This window comes from Dermochelys coriacea, chromosome 9, assembly GCF_009764565.3.
Source record: "Dermochelys coriacea isolate rDerCor1 chromosome 9, rDerCor1.pri.v4, whole genome shotgun sequence".
Classification (NCBI taxonomy): domain Eukaryota; kingdom Metazoa; phylum Chordata; order Testudines; family Dermochelyidae; genus Dermochelys; species Dermochelys coriacea.
The window spans coordinates 104,122,413-104,147,218 of NC_050076.1; the positions used below are offsets into that span (position 1 = coordinate 104,122,413).

Genomic DNA, 24,806 nt, shown 5'->3' on the forward strand with positions numbered 1-24,806 from the left:
ATGGATGAACAGAAATTCAGAGTCTTTAGCTGGGACATATTATTTCTTATTGGCCCATTCACAGATCAGCAGAATTGTTGCAGCAGTCCGCCAGATGGATTTTGCAGGATCTATCAGAGCCTATTAATAGGCAGGGCAATTCGGGTAGAGGCAGTCCACTGGGGGATGTCCAGAACCTTATGTTGTGACTCATGACTTCTTCCAAGGGAATATGGAGGGACTCCGCAACATGCTTCTTTAACTATTGGACATGTGTGAAGTCATCAGTCACAGTCAGTGGGGGAAGCATAGCCACTTCATTGGGGAAGATGAAGAAATATTTGTTTGGGGAGTTCCCTCTTTCTCTACCCTAGCCTCCTGCTAAAAGATTTTTGTGCCTGAGGTAATGGAGGAGGCACAGCTTGAGTAGGGGAGCATGTCACTCTGTATTCCCCATGAGAGAGACAAGGGGCATTGGATAATTGCTGAGGATATGTCGCCCAAAGATCCCAATATGGCCACTGGAGAGGTCCGAAAGGCATTGGTGATGGTCTCACCTGGTGCTTGAACCAGGTCGGGGGAACATGGGTCTGTCTTTGGTGCAACTCACCCGTCTTCTCAAAAGTACCAGGATAGAAATCCCTTGTCTGAAGTGTCAGAGGAATCCTGGATCAAAATATTCGAATTGGAGGAAAATTCCTCCTCTTCAAGAAGGGGAGTTCCAGCATATCTGAAAATCAAGTGGTACTGGAGAAATGTCCCACATTGGTGACTGTGCTTGTCTCGGTACCAATAATCTTTCAGTACCAACTAACAAGGGAAACTCCAGCTCCTCTGAAACAAACAGATCCAGCAAGAATCCAAACTCCTGAGGTACCAGCTGGGTTTGGAGTGAGAGGACTTGTTCTGTTGTCGGTACCGAGAGTATATGCTGCTCTGGCAAGTCCACTCCAGTCAAAGTGGACAATACCAATGAGAATGCCTTGGGGGGTGCCAAGATCATATGAGAGGCATGGTGTCTTTGCGGTATCTCAGTGGTCAATTTAGATGTAGATAGTACTGAAGGAGTTGTGGGTTCCGTTCTCTTAGAGGTGGAATGATTTGATAAGGCAGTGTCCTGCTTGTGCAGCACCAAAGGTTTTAGTTACCAAGGCATGCTTGCTGCCCTTTTTCTCTGCTGAGCTCAGACCCCCAGGCACAGTATCCATACCAAGAGTATCTGGAGCCACAGCCATATCCAGGGTGGGACATGAGGTCCCCTTGCTCTGTGGGGACCAAAGGTCTTTTTTGCATTTGACTTTTTCTGTGGAGAATGACTATTTTCTATGGGTCTTCTCCATGGATTTATCTCGGGTAGACCAGGATGAACATGGCACTATCTTAATTCAGCAACTGATGTCTGGGGGCCCTCCAAGCCTGGATCTGAGGCTGGTTGGAGGGAATGCTCCATCATTAGGAGTCTCACTTTTAGGTCCTGTTTTTTTCTTGCCCTGCCCTAAAAAGAAGTGCAGATGGATTACTTCTGAAGGATCTGAGACTCTCCCACGCAGCAGATACAACAGGAATGCCCGTCACTGACAAGGATGGCCTCTTGGCAAGAAATGCACCACGTGACACCTGGAGAATCTAGCATATCCCAGGACAACAGTATGTAACAGGGGAATGTCTCCCTCCCAAAAGGAAAAAGGGATCAAAAGAACGTCCCCCCAAACTCCTAAATAAAAAGTAAATGATCTAACTAAAGAAAAAACAAGAAGCTAAAGAAGGGCAACTAGACTAAGAGACTTCGAAAGTCAGGCACACTAGTGCTCCATCTCAAGCAGAGATGGTTGAGAAGAAACTGAGGGTGGCTTATCTATGCAACCATGTATAGCCTCAGCATGGAGCACAAGAAACTATAGGGTGTGTGGTTGGCCGAACAGGCACCACCACCAAAAACCTCCGATTAAAGGTGCAAGGGGAGGGAGTATACCTGAAGTGGAGCACCCAACGGGACACTACTTGAAGAACTGATTATTAAAAGTGTATTTACTGAGGTATAGTGTGTATGTAATTGATAAGTACATGAATATCCTACTGAATGGATGATGATTGAACCTTAACAATTAGGTTCTTAGTAATTAATCAGGTGTAGTACACTGGATAATAAGTATTAATTAAACCAGAGGATTATTTACAACATCAGAGGTCTAACAACTTTGGGGCCCCTCTCTATTAACATGTATATAAACCATAATGTTAAAGGGAGTTCTGCATGCAGAGGAGATGGAGAAGAGTTGTCTATGTAATAGATTTGAATCAGGAGCCAAACTTCAGTGATCACCTGGTGTTTGAAATTGTCCTTTTAATTTAAATATTTTGAATTCCAGTTTTTAAACCACATAATGTAAAGTGTGACTATAATTCCGAAATCTGAAGTTGTCACTGATTTTCCTCTGTGTGACCAAAGCATCTAACCCCAAGGGTACCCAAGTGAAGCTCTCTAAGGCAGTGCTTCTCAAGCTATCTGATGTGGGGGACCGGCAATTTTTTTTCCAATGTGTGCGCATACTGGCAGCCGATGGCTCGCAGACCCACTTTGAGTAGCACTGCTCTAAGGAAACATCTGATGTATTTGTTTGGAGCTTGTAACAAAACCAGCTGCACGACATCATCTATCACATCACAGACAATACTAGGCAGAGCACATACCTTGAACGACAGTACAAAGAAATCCCTCATTGTTCCTGGGCAGTTCTCGAACTGTACAGCCAAGTTCCAAGCTCATAAAATCAATAAGACAGGAGACTAGAATAAAAACCTTTAGCCTGGTATAATCTGTGCCCATAAAATCTCCAGTGACAGGCATTTTGGGCCCAGTATTAAATTTGAATCATGGGGCTTGTGACGTTGCACTCCACATGCTTTATAAATGTGAATATGATGTAACTGATTATGCTTGATGCAAAAGGTCTCTTGTAAGGTATCATTACAAATGTTATAACCTACGGAATATATTCATCCTATTTGTATGAATGTATCATTCTTGTACCTGAAACTAGAAATATGAAAGAATTACCCTGAGACCCTATTGTAATTATGCAAAGTGTGGGCCATTAATGGTGGTTTAGGATCTTGATGGATCCCATTGACTCGGACATTTGGTAGTGAATGGGTTCATTTACCTGCAAGCCTTCCTGTGTAATGAAGAATGAGATCTTACAGTGACATGTCACCATGTCACATGATACTGGAATCCATCTTAAACCTGGTGCTTTTCCATTTAGAAGGAGGGGTGGGGACCCAGAGAGATTCCTGCCTTGGGCTAAAGCTATAAAAGGGGGTGGAACAGAACAAAGGGGACTGCCAGTCATGAGAAATCCCCTAATTACCACCTGAGCTGGAACAACAAGGACTGTACCAGGGGAAAGATTGGGCCCAGACTAGGAAGAAGTCTAGTCTGTGAAAGAAGCTTATTGGAACATCGCTAAGGGTGAGATTTTTTACCTGTAAACAAATTCTTAATGTATTAGCTTAGACTTGCATGGTTTTGCTCTATTTTGCTTGGTGACTTACTTTGTTCTGTCTGTATTACTTGAAACCACTTAAATCCTACTTTTTATACTTAATAAAATCACTTTTGTTTACTAGTGAACCCAGAGTAAGTGATTAATACCTGGGCACATCTGTCTATCAGAGTTATAGAGGGTAGACAATTTATTAGTTTACTTGTATAAGCTTTATACAGAGTAAAATGGATTTATTTGGGGTTTGGATCCCATTGGGAGCTGGGTGTCTGGGTGCTGGAGATAGGTGACCTGCTGAGCAGTTTTTGGTTAAAGTCTGCAGCTTTGGCGGCATGGACCAGCCCTGGGTCTGTGTTGCAGCATTCTAGCGTGTCTGGGTCAACAAGGCAGGGTTCTGGAGTCCCAAGCTGGCAGGGAAAAAGGGCTCAGAGGTAACTTCAGCACGTCAGGTGACAGTCCCAAGGGGGTCTCTGTGATTGAACCCATCATAGGGCTCATTTAACAACAGCAGGAAATACTGTCAGTAGATGCTATTAATATAGATTATTCATGATTTCAAATCCGTTATTTCAATAACTAATCATTCTGCCATTAAATCCATTCACACCAAGTTGAATAAAGAAAAGCCAGATTCTGATCTAAATTACTCCAGTATGAAACTAGAATAATTCCTTTAACTTTAATGGATTTACTACAGATTTACACAGAATCTAGCTGAAAGTATCAATACCATCCCCAGATTTCATTTCAGACTGCTCTGCATACAGTTTCTATCCTGACAAATACATTCAGAAGAGAATTAAGCATACCACTCCCATAAAGATTCATCAGTGATCTATCCCTCTTGACAGTTGTGTCATTCCCATCACTGAAGAATCTGAGTATCTAACTGGCCCAATCAGCTGCTCAGATTCTACAATGATTTGCAGATTCTGACCTGCATGTTACCCTCTTCCCTGGGTCATGCCTTCCCTAAATCAGAACTTAGGCCTTGTCTGCACTATGGGGGGAGATCGATCTAAGTTACTCAACTTCAGCTACGTGAATAACGTAGCTGAAGTCGACGTACTTAGATCTACTTGCCGCAAGGTCCACACTACGCAATGTCGATGGGAGACGCTCTCCCGTCAACTCCCCTTGCGTGTCTAGTTCAGGTGGAGTACAGGAGTCGACCGGAGAGCGATCTGCAGTCAATTTAGCGGGTCTTCAGTGGAGCCACTAAATCGACCGCTGATGCATCGATTGCTGCACGTCGATCCCTCGTTAAGTGTAGACAAGCTCTAAGTTTCCATAAGAAATTTATTCTGTAAGTCAAAACTTTGCTGCAGGAAGATTCAGAGATCACCAAGTGTTAGTTCTTCACATACTGGTTTTTATTCCCAACCCTTTGCCCTTTCCTCCCTCTGTTTACATGCTGGCAGTGTTACTCACCTATTTTTCTAAACCAGTGAGCCTCATGGGTCCTCATATCCAGTGTCATACTCCCTTCTGTGAAAGACTCAGCAAGTCTCTGATGTGCTGCAGAAACATGTCATTTGACAGATATGAAACATTTCCTGAGCAGAACTGCATTTCCTATGCCCAATATTAACTACAACACACAATATGGGGCTTCAGAAATCTGAGTATTTCAGCATGTGGGGTACCACTCACAGGTTTGATCTAATATATTTAGAGAGAGCTCACAGAAAAACATTAGAATGTGCCCAAACTAGCATTTCCAGCTAGATAGGCAGGACTGTCACAAGAGACATACAAACAAAATGAGTCATGCCCCTTCACCAAGAAATTCATTGACATTGGGGACCAACTGGGGGTCTGTGGGGTTTGGCTTAACCTGATGGGAGGAGGTTGGGGAAAGAAAATTAATCCCTTCAGCCCTCTGAAATACTATTCTTAGGGTCCCACTTGAGTCCAGTGGAGGAAACTTCTTCAGTGGAGGATAGAAAAAAATTCAAAATGATCTGGACAAACTCGAGAAATGGTCTGAAAAAAACAGGATGAAATTCAACATGGACAAACGCAAAGTATTCCACTTAGGAAGGAACAATTAGTTACACACCTACAAAATAGGAAATGACTGCCTAGGAAGGAGTACTGAAGAAAGGGATCTGATAGTAATAGTGGATCACATGCTAAATATGAGCTAACAGTGTAACACTGTTGCAAAAAAAAGCAAACATCGTTCTGGGATGTATTAGCAGGAGTGTTGTAAGCAAGACACAAGAAGTAATTTTTCTGCTCTGTTCCACACTGATTAGGCCTCAACTGGAGTATTGTGTCCAGTTCTGTGCACCACATTTCAGGAAAGATGTAGACAAATTGGAGAAAGTCCAGAGAAGTGCAACAAAAATGATTAAAGGTCTAGAAAACATGACCTGTGAGGGAAGATTGAAAGAACTGAGTTTGTTTAGTCTGGAAAAGAGAAGACTGAGGGGGGACATGATAACAGTTTTCCAGAACATAAAAAGTTATTACAAGGAGGAAGGAGAAAAAATATTCTCCTTAGCTTCTGAGGATAGGACAAGAAGCAATGGACTTAAACTGCAGCAAGGACGATTTAGGTTGGACATTAGGAAAAACTTGCTAACTGTCAGGGTGGTTAGGCACTGGAATAAATTGCCTAGGGAGGTTGTGGAATCTCCGTCATTGGAGATTTTTAAGAGCAGGTTAGACAGACACCTGTCAGGGATGGTCTAGATAATGCAGAGGACTGGACTAGATGAAGTCTCGAGATCCCTTCTAGTCCTATGATTCTCTTACATGAGCTCTTCACTCTCCCTGATATGGTCATGGTAACTATAGCAGCTATAGGACTAAATGTATATTTTCTCAGGGGCTTCCAAGACAGGAAGAGAGGAGAGAAAATGTCTAGTAAAAAGAGAGGTTACTTCCTGTAACTGGAAATTCTTCGAGATGTGTGGTCCCTGTATTTCACACATAGGATATGCATGCACACCAGGAGTGGTGGGCAGCCAGGTGTGGCCCCGCCCACACTCCACCCTCAGGGTCCCGCTTTGACAGTGCCGCTGAGCTCCAGCGGCTGGGGTCATGCCACCCACCTTCCCGGGGTTGTGGCAGTGCCACACGCTCTCCCTCCCAGTGCACCGGGGCTGGGGGGGGGCTGTAACAGCGCCGCCGTGCGCTCTCTCTCCCGACACTCCAGGGCTGGGGGCCTGCGGCACCACCAGACTCTGGGGCTGCGGAGGCTGCAGTGGCGCCGCTGCATTCTCTGCCTCCCAGCGCTCCAGGGCTGGGGATGCTGCGGGCACTAGCCAGCCTGGGGCGGGGGCCGGCAGCTGTGGTGGGGGAGCTGTGGGTTCCAGGGCGCAGAAGGGGCAGGGCCTCAGGTGGAAGGGGCAGGGCCAGGGGCTAGCCTTCTCCAGCCAAGCAGTTCATGTGCTGCCCACGATGCACACCATGCGCTCGAGCTCAGAGATTTTAACAAGCATTGTCCATTGGCCTGTACATGCACAAAAGATCATCTCGTGCTCCTGAGCGAGGGTACATGAGGCAGTGAGGGTCAATGCCCCCACAGTTCCTCTTCTTACCACGAATCCAATCCAGAGCTGAAGTAGAAGGAAGAGAGGGCAGGTAGTGTAATAGATATAGATCACACATCTCAAAGAACTTTCAGTTACAGTAAGTAACCTTCATTCTGTCTTCAAGTGCTGGTCCCTATGTGCATTCCACACATGGGTGATTGACAAGCAGTTCTCAGATTGGACGTGTGTGCAAGGAAGTCAGAAACAAATGTGTGCAGTACTACAGATCCCACTGCTGCATCCACAGCTAGAACATAATGCCTAGCAAACGTGTGTATGGAGCTCCAGGTGGCTGCTCTGCATATGTCCTGTATCGGGACCTCCTGCAGGGATGTTGCCATGGCAGCCTGCTCTCTCATGGAGTGGGCCGTTATACCGCTGGGAGGCAGGACGCAAGCCAGTTTGTAGCATTCAATAATACAAACAGAACCCACTTAGAAATCTTCTGAGAGGATTTAGCTTGACCATGGGATCTCTCTGCTATCGCGAAAGAGATTCTCGGAGACTTCCTGACGGTCCCGTTTTTTTGCAGGTAAAAGGCCAATGCACATCTGATGTTGAAGGAGTGAAGTCTCTTCTCTTCAGACAAAGCAGAAAGCAGAGTTTCAGAAAAAGAACATGTAAGTGAATACACTGGTTAAGGTGGAATTCATAGATGATCTTGGGTAGAAATTTAGGGTGAAGGTGAAGGGATACTTTATTCTTATGAAATAATATAAAGGGGAGAGGTCTACCATGAGAACTCCCAGTTTGCTAACCCTCCTGGCCAAAATGATGGCCACTAAAAACACCATCTTCGTGGATAGGAGGGACGTGGAACATGTTGCTAAGAGTTCAAAGGACCAGTAAGTTTTGACAGCATAAGCTTCAGATCTCATAGTGGTGTCGGTTTAATGACTGGCCATGAGGCCTTATGAGTCCCTTCATGAACTGTGTCGTAGTTACATAAGAACAGCCACACTGGGTCAGACCAACGGTCCATCTAGCCCAGTATCCTGTCATCCGACAGTGGTCAATACCAGCTGCCTCAGAGGGAATAAACAGAACAGGTAATCATCAAGTGATCCAGTCCCTGTCTCTCATTCCCCTGTTGGGTGAGTAAAGACAGAGCACCCCTCTATTCAAAGGAGGAAGGCACTAATGGATGCTAAATGTACTCATAACGAGCTGATTGAGAGACCAGACTTCATTAGAAACAGGAGGTAATCTAAAACAATAGGGATGCTTGGGGAGACTGGGTGAGACTGACTGTGCTGCATCAAGGTGGAGAAGCATTTCCATTTAGACAAATAACAGGTTCAGGATTCATTGCTACGCTGGGTTATAGCTTGGAGAGGGAACAAACAAGAGCCCTCTACTTCCAACACCGATCCAAACATCAGGCCATAAGGTGAAGAGAGCCTGGGTTGGGTGTTTGACCCTTCCCCTGTCCTGCATCAGAAGTTCTGGGAAGGGGTGGATTTTGATTGGAGGGTGGACTGACATTGTCAGAAGCTCTGGGAAACAAAACTGTCTGGACCAGTAGGGTACTAGAAGAATGACATGGCCTCTTTGCAATGTATCTTTCTCAGCACCTGGGGAATCAGAGGAGTAGGAGGAAAGGCATACCTGAAACCACTTTTCCACGATAAACAAGAGTATTACTTTGGGTGTCAGAGCCTATGGATCTTCTAGAACAATATCAAGGAATTTTTTTGTTCATTTATAATACAAAGAGTCTGATAGAGCTAAGTCCCACTGCGTGAATATTTCTGACAGAACAATCCTGGATTTCCCCACTCGTGGTTCACCAAGAAGTGCCTGCTAAGGTTGTCTGCTAAGGAGTTGTGAACTCCCAGGAGGTATGCTACCTGGATGGTGATGTTCTGCCTCATGCAACGATTCCAAAGCCCAACTGCCTCCAGACAAAGTGAGAGAAATCTCGCTCCTCCTTGTTTGTGTATATAGACCACAGTGGTGATATTGCTCAACATCACTGGGATGTGGAGGGAGCAAATGAGTGGGAGGAAGGCCTTGCATGCAAGGTGGACTGCCTGCAGCTCCAGGATGCTGATATGTAGTCTGCAGATTCCATGTGCCCTACACAATGTGACTGTTCAGGTGGACATCCCACTCTAGAAGGGATGCATCTGTTACAATGTTGACATTTGCGGAAACAGAGTCCAACATTGCCCCTGTAAAGTTTATTGTCTTTGTGTGGGATAAAAGAGACATTTCTCTGTTCACACAACCTCTAGGGCTGCAAGATTTTGAATAAGGCATTGAATAGCTGACCTGACATTCTATCGCGAGTGACCTACCAGGAGTCAATAGTTGAGATACAGAAAGACTATGTGGCCCTGATTTTTCATTTGGATCGCCACCATGAAGAAAACGTTCATAAGCATGCTGGGGGCCATCACTAGTCTGAAGGGGAGGACTCGGAATTGGAAGTGCTCCCAGACCACCATAAAATGTAGGAACCCTGTGGGAGGGGTGTCTATATGAAAATATGCTTCCTTCGTGTCGAGAGCTGCGTACCACATCTCTTCTTAACAAGAGGGTATTATTGATACCAGTGTAACCACCCTAAATTTCAACTTCCAAATGAAGATGTTGAGTTGTCAAATATCCAGAATGGGTCTCCACTCATCTTCTTTTCTGGGAATTAGGAAATACAGAGAATAGTACCCAATTCCTTGATACTGAGGCAGGATGAGCTCTATTGACCCTTGTTGCAATGGGAATTCTGCTTCTTGATGATGAATCACCTAATGAGAATGGTCCTCAAAGGGGGACTGGGAAGGGGGTTTGTTAGGGAGGAAGGGAGGGAAAGGAACTCTATGGAGTATCCCTGATGGACAATCTTCCAAGACCCAACTGTCCATCATGATTAGTTCCCATTTGCAGGCGAACAGAGTGAGACAGCCTCCATAGGTGACAGAAGAAGGGGCAGGTGGCATCAGAGATGACAAGCGGATCTCAATTAAAACGTCAAAGTGGCTCCTAGTAGAGGGCTGGGATTGGGTCGCAGTGATAGAGTGGGCCAAAAAGCAGGTTCTCTGTGTCTTCTGTTGCTTGTGGGGAGGCTCAGCAGAACACTGATAGTAGAACATATGAGGAGAAGGTGGTCTTGGTTTATAGATTTCCCTTTGGTGCTTCCTCCTTGAGACTGGTGTGTAGTTCCCCAGGAAGCAGAGGGTTATTGAGAGCGTCATCAGTCTTCTCATTAAAAAGGTTGGACTCATCAAAGAGAAGACCCCTTGGATGATATTTTGCACCTCCCTGGGGAAGCCTGAGGATTGCAATCACAAGTCCCTCCTCATAACAATACCCGTGACCAAGTTTCTGGATTGTGTATCTGCTATATCAACTGCAGCCAGAAGGGCCGTTTATATCACCAACTTGCCCTCCTCTAAAAGGGAGAGGAACTGGGCTCTGTCCTGAGAGGAAAGTTTCTGCTGAAAGGCCGCCAACCTAGAGTAGTTATTAAAGACATACTTGGCTACCAAGTCTTGGACTTCCTCCAGAGATATCTGGAGATTGTTAGCCACTCTTCATAATAAGTCCTGCTGTTGCTTATGGTCAGCTGGTGGGGATGGTGAAGAAGGAGAGACCACCTCCTCCGGCAACAGGACGGGATTCCCATTGGAATCATCGGTACCCAAGGTTCTGGTTCAACATCCTCCTCCTCCTCCTCCTCATACTCCAATGGAACCAGTTGTTGATGCATGGGAGAAGAGGGGAAAGACTCCTGAGTGGGTCCTATACATGTGGTATTTGGATCTAAGGCCAAAAAGAGGGGCCAACTGTTTGAGGGGGACCCCAAGACCCATCAGTCCCTAGGGAGGTTATGTCCATAAGAGTAGCAACTGTAAGTCCTGAATTGCCTGTCCAGGCTTGACTCTCTCTGTGAGAATGAAGTAGGAACCAACTCGTCAGATTTGTCCGAATCTGAAAATTGCTCCTGTTGGAATGGTGGAGCTGTCCATTCCGGGTCAATCCTGCCTGATGGTTGTAAGTGGCTAAAGAAGGCTAAAGGGTTTCTAAAATCTAAAGATTAACAACTGAAAATGAGAGTTAATGATCCGCTAACAGGCAGCTAAAGGCTCCATCTCTAGTCGGGGCGGTTGCGGTTGCGAACTAAGGACAGTTAGCCGGCACACACTGGTTAGCCTCGTGATGCAGCACAAGCAGAGACAGCACGTTTGTGGGCCCAACAGACATTGCTACCGAAGTTCTCTAATCAGCAGCGCAGGGATGCAGACACAACTACAGTGGAGCACCCATAGGGACACTACTTGAAGAAGAAGAGGGATTTTTTGGGAGGGAGGCGAGGGGTAAACTGAAGTGAGTGTCAGTATTGTAATTAGCCCTTCATTTCTCTTACCAACTCTATATTATTTTCTGCAGTTTCTAAGTTTCAGAGGAAAAACAGAAGTCACTTTAATATAAACAATCCTCTTCTTGTAAATAGCTAGGACAATGAAGAGCCCAGCACTTGGCCTTTAACTACCAAATTTAAAAATTCACATTGGAAACTCATAACAACAAAACAACCCTTTTCTTTTGTCATAGCTCCTGCTTGCCTAATAAAGATGCTGTTTTGAGCCCTATCCATGCAGATAGAGTAGAGAACTGTCACTTTGAGCCATCCCAGACTGAAGCTCCTAAGCCTGCTAGTGTGGCTGGTACATGATTGTTTTGACTACATTTGTGATCATAAGTAAGGTTTCCCCAAGGGGAAACTGTGTAGGACCGGGGAGCCTTTTGTCTGAGGAACGCAGCTAACACTGTTACAGGCCCTACTAGGAATGATGCTCTTCCAGCTCTAGTCTGCAGGCTTTCCAGAGCAGAAACACACAGCATTAACTGTACCATCAATATGTTCATAGATGTACAACCACAGAAAATGAAAATTAAACTACGCACCTGAGTTCAAGTAAGTCACAAGCATGTCCATATCTTTAGTCCTAGAATGGAAGAAAAATCCAGTTTTACAAAACCTCTATTATTTTATATGGTATGACAGAATACAATAACTCTAATTACAGATACAATACTCCTGCTTTTGTCAAAAGCATATAGACTCAAAACCCATAGCGTTGTAAGACCTGGAGTAGCAGCATTGCAGGCCTGTAGTAAGAGTGTTATAGACCTGTAGATCTGTAGGCCCAAAGGATGAGTATTGTAGGAGATTTTCAGAAGGGAGGCCACAGACTCAACTTCCAAGTTTCATTTACATAGCCTTGTTTCCTTGCAATATCAGAAGTAAGCTGTATGGCACTAACTCCAACTTGGGTCATAGCAAAGTAATAGAGCCCAGTCCAAGGAGACCCATTGTCTACCATCAACAGTATTCCTTTCCCGGGCTTTTGGGCACTCAACAGAGTTGAAAAATGCTTGATCTCTGGCAGGGAAGACCACACAGTTCTCAGAGCTCTTGACAGGCACATCCTCAAAATGTCAACCAGAGATGTCAACCTCAGAGAAGCAGCCTGATACATATTCCCCACTGAGGACTGATTTAGTATCATGCTGGCATCCAGTTAACAGGAGAGGGGGAGGAGTGCAGGTATTTGGAGGAAAGTTATAGAAGGTGAAGAGATGGTCGCACTTGAAGAAGAGAAGGAGGAGGATCCTGGGAACTACAGGCCAGTCAGCCTCACCTCAGTCCCTGGAAAAATCATGGAGCAAGTTCTCAAGGGATCAATTCTGGAGCACTTAGAGGAGAGGAAAGTGATCAGGAACAGTCAGCATGGATTCACCAAGGGCAAGTCATGCCTGACTAATCTAATTGCCTTCTATGATGAGATAACTGGCTCTGTGGATGAGGGGAAAGCAGTGGACATGTTGTTCCTTGACTTTAGCAAAGCTTTTGACACGGTCTCCCACAGTATACTTGCCAGCAAGTTAAAGAAATATGGGCTGAATGAATGGACTATAAGGTGGATAGAAAGTTGGCTAGATTGTTGGGCTCAATGGGTACTGATCAATGGCTCCATGTCTAGTTGGCAGCCGGTATCAAGAGGAGTGCCCCAAGGGTCGGTCCTCGGGCCAGTTTTGTTCAATATCTTCATAAATGATCTGGAGGATGGTGTGGATTGCACCCTCAGCAAGTTTGCAGATGACACTAAACTGGGAGGAGAGGTAGATACGCTGGAGGGTAGGGATAGGATACAGAGGGACCTGGACAAATTAGAGGACTGGGCCAAAAGAAATCTGATGAGGTTCAACAAGGACAAGTGCAGAGTCCTGCACTTAGGATGGAAGAATCCCATGCACCGCTACAGACTAGGGACCGAATGGCTCGGCAGCAGTTCTGCAGAAAAGGACCTAGGGATTACAGTGGACAAGAAGCTGGATATGAGTCAACAATGTGCCGTTGTTGCCAAGAAGACCAATGGCATTTTGGGATGTCTAAGTAGGGACATTGCCAGCAGATCGAGGGACATGATCGTTCCCCTCTATTAGACATTGGTGTGGCCTCATCTGGAGTACTGTGTCCAGTTTTGGGCCCCACACTACAAGAAGGATGTGGAAAAATTGGAAAACGTTCAGCGGAAGGCAACAAAAATGATTAGGGGACTGGAACACGTGACTTATGAGGAGAGACTGAGAGAACTGGGATTGTTTAGTCTGAGGAAGAGAAGAATGAGGGGGGATTTGATAGCTGCTTTCAACTACCTGAAAGGGGGTTCCAAAGAGGATGGATCTAGACTGTTCTCAGTGGTAGCAGATGACAGAACAAGGAGTAATGGTCTCAAGTTGCAGTGGGGGAGGTTTAGGTTTAGGTTGGATATTAGGAAAAACTAGGAAAAATTAGGAGGGTAGTGAAGCCCTGGAATGCGTTACCTAGGGAGGTGGTGGAATCTCCTTCCTTAGAAGTTTTTAAGGTCAGGCTTGACAAAGCCCTGGCTGGGATGATTTAGTTCGGGATTGGTCCTGCTTTGAGCAGGGGGTTGGACTAGATGACCTCCTGAGGTCCCTTCCAACCCTGATATTCTATGATTCTATGATGCCACTAGGCCCAGTCCTTGAAGTTCTTATTCAGTTATGTCAATTGGTGTTTGACTTGAATAGGGACTGGTCCCATAATCACATGATAAGAAAATAAAAACCATATATACCTTTTTAAGTGGGCAGTCATAATACAGAAATGTATTTAGCAAATGGCCTCACCTGGTCTCTTTGGGTTCTGCCATGACTTTTGACAACACAAGGCGAACCAAACACCTACATGTAAGAGAAACACAGAAAATGAGACTTAGAAATTACATCTCCATCAATATTTTGTGCCTTTTCAGCACCAACAAGAGACAACCTTTTCCCAGCTCTTTTCCATGCCATTAATTCAATATACCTACTGAAAGATACAAGGTATCAGATTGGGATTAAGACCTTTGTAAGATTTTCCCCATCCTCACCCTTTATTTTGTCCTCCACTTTGCTAAATCAATGCCTGGCTGGCTTGGGGTAAACAATAAAAGAAATATGTTTGTCTTATAATTATTATTCTTAAAATAGGGCAAAATATTTTAACATGATATTTTAAAAAATTACTTAGTTATCAACAAACCCAAATTCTAGGGCTAGATACCAAAGCAGTCTTTTCACCTCTGGAGATCATCAATAGCAAGTCAAATGCATTTGTTGTAGTTTCATTCTAGTCACTACTGGTCATTGGTCCACATCAAAAAACAACATTAAACTCACAGCAACTGGCATCCGCTGCTCAAGAGAGGCCTATGACAGGCTTGGCTAAAGGTGTGGCAGTTCAGATTGAGGTATGTTTTGCAATGTCATGGGATGATATGGACTTCAACAGCATAGGAGCTGATGGCTAGCATAATACAAATTACCTGCTCAGTTCTTCACCTTCATGAAAACTAAAAATTCATCAGATGTAAAAAGTTAAAAGAAAGAAAAGCAGCAGAAATTCCCTTCCTTTACGGGTATCTCAAATACTCACTTTAAAGCTGTGAACACTTGTTGGCAATCTTGTGAGTGCTGAGATAAATACTCCAAAGCTTTGATAGCCACAGCCTGTTGTTCAGTCTGAAAACAAGTAAACACATTTTCTAAAAGCTGTGCCAATCCTCAAACAACACCATCCTACCCACAACTGGAAAATGTTTGCTGGGTTTATATGCCCTTCTCGTGGGGGAAAGGCAAGAGGATTCTGCATAAGAAACATCCCCAGATGCAAGGGAAAAAATCTTAAGGAAAGAACCTGTGATTCCTTGCACAATCAGTCCATAGACAGAACAGGATCAATACAGCTTGGGGAAGCCATTAGAACCTGGGATATTATTAGCAAAGCCCAAGAGATAGCTAAAAGGGCTGCTCTATATATGCCAATATTCATTCATTCAGTGCACACACCATTCAGTCACTGCTCACAGACAAACAAGAGGGACAAGTAACTTTTCATAGTCCTTCAGGATTTCCCAACCCCAGAATCTGAGCTCCTTAAGAACATATAAGCAGCTTCTCCTTCTGAATTCAGAGTAGCAACCATGTTAGTCTGTATCCACAAAAACAAAAGGAGTACTTGTGGCATCTTAGACACTAACAAATTTAATTGAGCATAAGCTTTCGTGAGCTACAGCTCACTTCATCGGATGCATGCAGTGGAAAATACAGTGGGGAGATTTTATATACACAGAGAACATGAAACAATGGGTGTTCCCATACACACTGTAAGGAGAGTGATCAGGTAAGGTGAGCTATTAGCAGCAGGAGAGGTGGGGGGGTGGAGGGGGAAGTTTTTGTAGTGATAATCAAGGTAATCAAGATAATCAACCATTTCCAGTAGTTGACAAGAATGTGTGAGGAACAGTAGGGAGGAGGAAATAAACATGGGGAAATAGTTTTACTTTGTGTAATAACACAACCACTCCCAGTCTTTATTCAAGCCTAAATTAATTGTATCCAATTTGCAAATTAATTCCAATTCAGCAGTCTCTCGTTGGAATCTGTTTTTGAAGTTTTTTTGTTGAAGAATTGTCACTTTTAGGTCTCTAATCGAGTGACCAAAGAGATTGAAGTGTTCTCCAACTGGTTTTTGAATGTTATAATTCTTGACGTCTGATTTGTGTCCATTTATTCTTTTACGTAGAGACTGTCCAGTTTGACCAATGTACATGGCAGAGGGGCATTGCTGGCACATGATGGCATATATCACATTGGTAGATGTGCAGGTGAACGAGTGACTCTGATAGTGTGGCTGATGTGATTAGGCCCTATGATGGTGTCCCCTGAACAGATATGTGGGCAGAGTTGGCAACGGGCTTTGTTGCAAGGACAGGTTCCTGGGTTAGTGGTTTTGTTGTGTGGTGTGTGGTTGCTGATGAGTATTTGCTTCAGGTTGGGGGGCTGTCTGTAAGCAAGGACTGGCCTGTCTCCCAAGATCTGTGAGAGTGATGGGTCGTCCTTCAGGATAGGTTGTAGATTCTTGATGATGCGTTGGAGAGGTTTTAGTTGGGGGCTGAAGGTGATGGTTAGAGGCGTTCTGTTATTTTCTTTGTTGGGCCTGTCCTGTAGTAGGTAACTTCTGGCTCTGTCAATCCTCTTCTTCACTTCAGCAGGTGGATATTGTAGTTGTAAGAACGCTTGATAGAGATCTTGTAGGTATTTGTCTGTGTCTGAGGGGTTGGAGCAAATGCAGTTGTGTCGTAGAACTTGGCTGTAGACAATGGATCGTGTGGTGTGGTCTGAATGAAAGCTGGAGGCATGTAGGTAAGCATCGCGGTCAGTAGGTTTCCGGTATAGGGTGGTGTTTACGTGACCATCGCTTATTAGCACCATAGTGTCCAGGTACTGGATCTCTTGTGTGGACTGGTCCAGGCTGAGGTTGATGGTGGGATGGAAATTGTTGAAATCATGGTGGAATTCCTCAAGGGCTTCTTTTCCATGGGTCCAGATGATGAAGATGTCAATGTAGCGCAAGTAGAGTAGGGGCATTAGGGGACGACAGTTGAGGAAGCGTTGTTCTAAGTCAGCCATAAAAATGTTGGCATACTGTGGGGCCATGCGGGTACCCATCGCAGTGCCGCTGATTTGAAGGTATACATTGTCCCCAAATGTGAAATAGTTATGGGTGAGGACAAAGTCACAAAGTTCAGCCACCAGGTTTGCCGTGACGTTATCGGGGATACTGTTCCTGACGGTTTGTAGTCCATCTTTGTGTGGAATGTTGGTGTAGAGGGCTTCTACATCCATAATGGCTAGGATGGTGTTTTCTGGAAGATCACCGACAGATTGTAGTTTCCTCAGGAAGTCAGTGGTGTCTCGAAGATAGCTGGGAGTGCTGGTAGCGTAGGGCCTGAGGAAGGAGTCTACATAGCCAGACAATCCTGCTGTCAGTGTGCTAATGCCTGAGATGATGGGGAGTCCAGGATTTCCAGGTCTATGGATCTTGGGTAGCAGATAGAATACCCCTGGTTGGGGTTCTATGTGACATATGCCATGATGTGCCAGCAATGCCCCTCTGCCATGTATATTGGCCAAACTGGACAGTCTCTACATAAAAGAATAAATGGACACAAATCAGACGTCAAGAATTATAACATTCAAAAACCAGTTGGAGAACACTTCAATCTCTTTGGTCACTCGATTACAAACCTAAAAGTGGCAATTCTTCAACAAAAAAACTTCAAAAACAGACTCCAGCAAGAGACTGCTGATTGGAATTAATTTGCAAACTGGATACAATTAATTTAGGCTTGAATAAAGACGGGAGTGGATGTGTCATTACACAAAATAAAACTATTTCCCCATGTTTATTTCCCCCCACCCCCACCCACACACACTGTTCCTCACACGTTCTTGTCAACTGTTGGAAATGGCCTACCTTGATTATCACTACAAAAGATTCCCCCACACACACACTCTTCTGATGGTAATAGGTCACCTTACCTGATCACTCTCATTACAATGTGTATGGTAACACACATTGTTTCATGTTCTCTGTGTATGTAAAATCTTCCCACTGTATTTTCCACTGAATGCATCCAATGAAGTGAGCTGTAGCTCACGAAAGCTTATGCTCAAATAAACTTGTTAGTCTCTAAGGTGCCACAAGTACTCCTTTTCTTCCTTCTGAACTGAGCATCTTCAGCAATCAAGCCATAGAAGACGACAGAAATTCTGTAGCTTGTGACAGAAGAGAGACCTAAGTAAGCATCTGAAGCAATGTCCATCTACTAACGTCTATAGCTCAGGAATTTACCTTAAGAATTCTTTTAAAACTTTATTTCTTTGGTTTGAAATAAACCTCTGCTTCACTTTATTCAACATACTTGAGTTTACATAACCAAGTCTTCTCTTGTGTAGCACACAGCAAGAAAAAAATACAAGTTGGACAGGCTACAACTGCTATATTTATTTGAAAATGAAGCTGAAGTCCAAGAAAATATTATCAGTTCTACCTACCTCTAAAGCAATCTGGGCAGCTAAACTCAGAAGGCTGGTGGCTGCACTTCCATCTGCTAGTAGCTTATCTTCATGTTGAGTTGGTTTTGCTGCTAACTTCCCCATTACAACAACTGCCTCCACAGCTGAAATACACAAGGAACCAGCTGTTAGCAGAATTTTTCATAGAAGCACATGAAAGTAGCTATACTCTGATATTTTAACATAAATATCATACTGATTTGTGGAAAGGCTGACATCTTCAACTAATTTTCACACGTTCCCCCTGGGAAAACTGTTCTGACTAGGTAAATATGTTAGCATTTCTCCACAAAAAAGAAAAGGAGTACTTGTGGCACCTTAGAGACTAAGAAATTTATTGGAGCATAAGCTTTCGTGAGCTACAGCTCACTTCATCGGATGCATCGAATGAAGTAAGCTATAGCTCACGAAAGCTTATGCTCCAATAAATTTGTTAGTCTCTAAGGTGCCATAAGTACTCATTTTCTTTTTTGCGAATACAGACTAACCCTGCTGCTACTCTGAAACCATTTCTCCACAGTTAAGCACAGTGCTGGCTAGAAAGGGGTTAACATGGTTTTTCTGGCTACTGCAGACAGTGTTGCCAAACAATGAAAACCTTGTCTAGCACCCCGATCTTGTCCAAATGTCAGGTTGTCGCAGAAAGCAGAACACTCCCTCTAATATATAACCCATAGGCTGGGTGAGGCTCCACTCTCCCATGTTTTGGCTCATACCAGCAAGAGTTACTCCTGAGGGCATTCTGCACCAAAAAATTAAAAATTATGTGTCAAAAAATTATGTGCACAATATTTTAAAATTCTGCAAAATTCTGCAAATTTTATTTGTCAAATAAATGTGGAGGCTCCAGCGAGGAAAGCAGGATCGGTCCCAGACAAGAAGGCAGGCAACAGATAAAGAGACTGGAAAACAGGTTGGGAACCCTGAGGGACTTAGTGGCAGGAATAAGGGAAGGAGTAAGTACAGGCATGAGGAATTCAGATCCCTCGGACAATACTTGGAATTGTGACAATCTGAGCTGATGAAAGTGTCATTCTGGGAGATAAACAAGTGATTTAAGGAAAAAGAGTGACAAGTTAACTCTGCAGAGGCTGGAGGAAATTAAATAGTTGAAAGTTGTGAAAATGTTAAAAAAGAAAAAGTGTTATAGGAAAAGAATTCTTGGTTTCTTTGCAGCCATTCAAAGGAAAAATGGGCCGTTTTCCAAAGGAATATAAATAATCCAGGCAAAGAGACAATCTGATTTAAATCATTTGACTATGGACAATTTAGTCAAATTCGCTAAAAGAACATAAGTGGTTTCTATTGGAACTTAATTGCCCCCAAATGTATAAAAGGGAATGTAATCTATGTATAGCTCTGGAAAAATTATTAGAGCAGTGCAAGGGATGTTAAGAAAAATAGAATGTATGTATATGTATGTATATGTGTGTGTGTGCAAATATATTGTGTAAATATGTGAGGTTTAAAGGACCTAAATCAACACTACTGGTTTGTAAAACTCTTGTTTTGTTGGTTTAAGATGAATTGGTTTGGTTTGGGGTTGTTTTTTTAAAATAATACCACTATAAATCCATTTGAATCTTTTATTCAAAGATGCAAAACTGACAAGCACTTTTTGCCAGACACAGGTAATTAGTGTTGTTTGGCTTTGATATTTAACCCTTAAGGTACCTCAATGCTTTATAAGTTTATAACTTATAAACTTATAAAGTTTATAACTTTAAAAGTTCAATATCTTTTTAAAGACCAATCAGGAGAATAGGGAGAGATTCTGGATTTTTTTTTTTAAACAAAGTAGCAGATAAAAGCTGCAGTAAAAGAATAAGAAATGAAAAAGACAGTACCCTCTGCAGCAACAGCAGGGGTGAAGTGCACAAAGAAGCAATGTCAGGAACACTGAAATTGGCTCTGAGTAATCAGACTTCTTCATTTGGACCCATGGAAAAGAAGCCCTTGAGGAATTCCACCATGATTTCAACGATTTCCATCCCACCATCAACCTCAGCCTGGACCAGTCCACGCAACAGATCCACTTCCTGAACACTACGGTACTAATACGCGATGGTCACATAAACACCATTGTCTACAGCCAAGCTCTACGATATAACCGCATTTCCTCCAACTCCTCAGAGAGAGACAAACACCTACAAGATCTCTATCATGAATTCTTACAACTACAATACCCACCTACTGAAGTGAAGAAACATAATGACAGAGCCAGAAGAGTACCCAGAAGTCATCTACTACAGGACAGGCCCAACAAAGAAAATAACAGAACGCCACTAGCCATCACCTTCAGCCCCCAACTAAAACCTCTCCAACGCATCATCAAGGATCTACACCTATCCTGAAGGACGACCCATCACTCTCACAGATCTTGGAAGACAGGCCAGTCCTTGCTTACAGACAGCCCCCCAACCTGAAACAAGTACTCACCAGCAACCACACACTACACAACAGAACCACTAACCCAGGAACCTATCCTTGCAACAAAGCCTGTTGCCAACTCTGTCCACATATCTATTCAGGGGACAGCATCACAGGGCCTAATCACATCAGCCACACTATCAGAGGCTCATTCACCTATGTATCTACCAATGTGATATATGCCATCATGTGCCATCAATGCCCCTCTGCCATGTACATTGGTCAAATTGTACAGTCTCTACGTAAAAGAATAAATGGACACAAATCAGACGTCAAGAATTATAACATTCAAAAACCAGTTGGAGAACACTTCAATCTCTCTGGTCACTCGATTACAGACCTGAGGGTGGCTATCCTTCAACAAAAAAACTTCAAAAACAGATTCTAACGAGAGACTGCTGAATTGGAATTAATTTGCAAACATTGGTACAATTAACTTAGGCTTGAATAGAGACTGGGAATGGATGAGTCATTACACAAAGTAAAACTATTTCCCCATGGTATTTCTCCCCCCCGACCCCATCCCCCACTGTTCCTCAGATGTTCTTGTTAACTGCTGGAAATAGCCTACCTTGCTTGTCACCATGAAAGGTTTTCCTCCTTTCCCCCCCTGCTGCTGGTGATGGCTCATCTTAAGTATCACTCTCCTTACAGTGTGTATGATAAAACCCATTGTTTCATGTTCTCTGTGTGTGTATATAAATCTCCCCACTGTATTTTCCACCAAATGCATCCAATGAAGTGAGCTGTAGCTCACGAAAGCTTATGCTAAAATAAATTTGTTAGTCTCTAAGGTGCCACAAGTACTCCTTTTCTTTTTGCGAATACAGACTAACACAGCTGCTACTCTGAAACCAGTAATCAGACTGCCACTTTGATAAGGGTACATGAAAACTGTGAACACAAAAGAAACAGTTACAGCTTATGTTAAAAATTTATATGGTTAATATAAAGTTATAGAAGTTACACTTTGAAAAAATGTGCATTTTCCTGACATATGCAGTGTATATTGTAGAAGGGGTTAAAAGAAAAAAATGCAAGCAAACCATGCTACTTAATTAAAATCCTATTAAGGCTCCAAAAAGGGGCCACAATAGTTTGTGTTTTCTTTTTCAGATCACTTTGTGTTTTAGAAGCAGGAGTTAAAAGTGGAAAGTAATCAAAACTCAGGTGGAAGTTCACTGTGTCCCTTTTAAGACAGAGTCTCTGAGCTCTGCTGATGGCTTTGGATCCAAAAGCAAGCTAAAAAGCATCTGTGTCGATGCAAATTACCTAGCTGATAGTGGAAGGAGACAATTGCCCATAAATGACAGCACAAAGGACCTGCAGATAATGAACATACCTGGTCAGCAAACAAGCTACTTGTAATCAAGAAGACTCAGATTATGACCCTCCAGAAAGGAAGGTAGAAAAAGGAGTCAAGTCTGAGAATAAGAGCAAACATAGTCTATGACCCCCAAGAGTCCGTGGACCACCGGTTGAGAATCACTGGCCTAGAATACAATATATGGAAAAAAAGGAGGGGGGTGGAGATGGAGACCTATGAGATCCCATCAGAAAGTGGGAGAAAGGAGGACCACCCACCAAAAAACCTGACAGAATGGTAAGAGAGATAAGTGGAGACTTAGGAAAGTACAGGTTTCAGAGTAGCAGCCGTGTTTGTATTCACAAAAAGAAAAGGAGAACTTGTGGCACCTTAGAGATTAACAAATTTATTTGAGCATAAGCTTTCGTGAGCTACAACATCCGATGAAGTGAGTTGTAGCTCACGAAAGCTTATGCTTAAATAAATTTGTTAGTCTCTAAGGTGCCACAAGTACTCCTTTTCTTTTTAGGAAAGTACAGTATCACAAAAGCCCAGGGTAGATAAGAAATCAAGAAGACGATGATCAACATTGTCAAAAGCAACAGAGACCAAGGAAATCAAGGATGCAACTGATGCACTGACATTTGGCCAAAAGAAGGTGATTAGAGACTTTGGTGAGAGCAGTTTCAGTGGAAAGGGCAGAAGCTAGATTGGAGAGGGTCTAGGATGTAGCTGGGGAAGACAAACTTGAGGCAGTGATGCAGACAGCATTTTCAATTAGTTTCAAGGTGAAGGGGAGAAAGGAATTTGGGGCATAGGTGGAAAAACAGGCTAAGTCAAAGGTGGTTTTTTTGTTGGGAAAATACCAAATCAATAAAACTGCAAAATAATCATGTGTTCATATGTACACAGCAACATATTACCCTTCTGACTGTTTCTACCTTTTTCAGTGTTACCCTCCAAGACCGCAACCTTATACACACTAAACTGAGTGAAGATGCTGCTGGGATCACACCTCTCTGCTTCCTTCACTGCCTCTTTTGCCTGTTGACAGAAAAGATTAACAGGATTTTATCACAGTCATGACAAGGAGTCAGTAACACATATTGTAGCAGGGGTGCACTAAACTGAGAGAGAACATATTAAGGATTATGTACGTGTTGTTTATACTGCTCCACAGCTATATAAAGGTTGGTGCTTTACAGACAAAAGAAAATCCAGAGTTGAAAAACAAAATAAAAGTCACAAAAATAAGCTTTTGAGCACATACAGAGGGACAATAAACTTTAATGTTGCAGTTAAACATTTAAAACTCAAGAAATGTTAAAATTACAGTTGCAAACACACCCTTAATTCTGACCCCTTAACAATAGTCTTTAATTCCAGGGTCACATACTATTTCTCAACTGATACAAAAAGAACGAGGAGTACTTGTGGCACCTTAGAGACTGACAAATTTATCTGAACATAAACTTTCGTGGGCTAAAACCCACTTCATCAGCTGCATGCTGTACATTTATTAGTACTCCTCGTTCTTTTTGCTGATACAGACTAACACAGATACCACTCTGAAACCTGTCAACTGATACAGAATAACATCAGACCATTTTTTCCACAACCTTGAAAGTTTCATCTTGTGAGCTAAGAGTGAAATTCAACCCAGTGCAGAAGGCCAGCACAAGGCCTAAGCTCCATTACAGTTTCACTGTGCTAACCCTCTGGATGGGGTGAAATTCACCTTGAATGAGGTAGGGGTCTGCAGAGCATCTTGTTTATAAATGACTCTCCTGGACTCTACTTGGCATACACAGCAGTACACGGAAACAGAAGTTGCCACATGTATCCAAGGTTAGATAATAGTGTTGTGCTTTGTCCCTGTCTAGTGGTGACTGGGACACAAAGGTTGATGAGCTTGCTGCATCCCTGATTCTCAGATGTGGATCATTCAGCTCTGGCAGTTCAGGCTCTTGCATTTAGATGTAGAAGTCCCAGGTTCAACCTCTGCTGTCAGGGCATGTATGGGGATTAGAGCTGGATGGACTTCTAAAACTCAGGCAAGCTTCCTCATCTAGGTGGAACATGTAACCCATACCCACTTAGTGTGATGCTCTGTCCCTCTCTAGTGGTGGCTGGGAAACATATAGAGATTGATGAGCTGGCTAACAGAGTGGCACCTTTAATTCAGGCTGTCAAGGCTTCTGCTTTAAGATCCAGAGAGCCAGGGTTCTATGCTACTGCCGAGGACCCACCTCGTGGCACAGCATAACAAAGTGAAGAAGGCTAGTAATGCCATCAATAGTTAACAGTGTCTGACACTTCAAAATACTATTTCCGTTTGTTTATAACATTCCCAAACTTTGTCCCTTCAAGCTAGAATTTTCCATGCTGAGTGTCTGCCTCTAGCTGAAATTTTTAAAAAGTTTCAGGTCCAATGGTTCAGCCATTTCTGAGAATGAGATTAGGGAAAATATATTGTTTGGCCCAAATTAAAAGAGTATTACAATTATTTCGTTAAGAAATTCTAGAGCCTTCATGCTTTGGAGAAAGAATTGTAAATTTATCAGAGCAGTTCTCCTAGTTTCAGAGATTCGCCTTTTGCAGTCC

General features: G+C 43.3%; 1 protein-coding gene across 1 annotated transcript in view; it reads right to left on the reverse strand.

The window, feature by feature from the left end:
• TEX11 (testis expressed 11) overlaps positions 1–24,806 on the reverse strand; it is a 129,902-nt gene that overhangs the window by 31,453 nt on the left and 73,643 nt on the right. Inside the window, 7 exon segments of the mRNA XM_043492957.1 lie at positions 2,671–2,741; positions 4,917–5,003; positions 11,942–11,982; positions 14,192–14,245; positions 14,982–15,067; positions 18,446–18,570; positions 23,144–23,246. Of these exon segments, the coding sequence (XP_043348892.1) occupies positions 2,671–2,741; positions 4,917–5,003; positions 11,942–11,982; positions 14,192–14,245; positions 14,982–15,067; positions 18,446–18,570; positions 23,144–23,246 (567 nt within the window).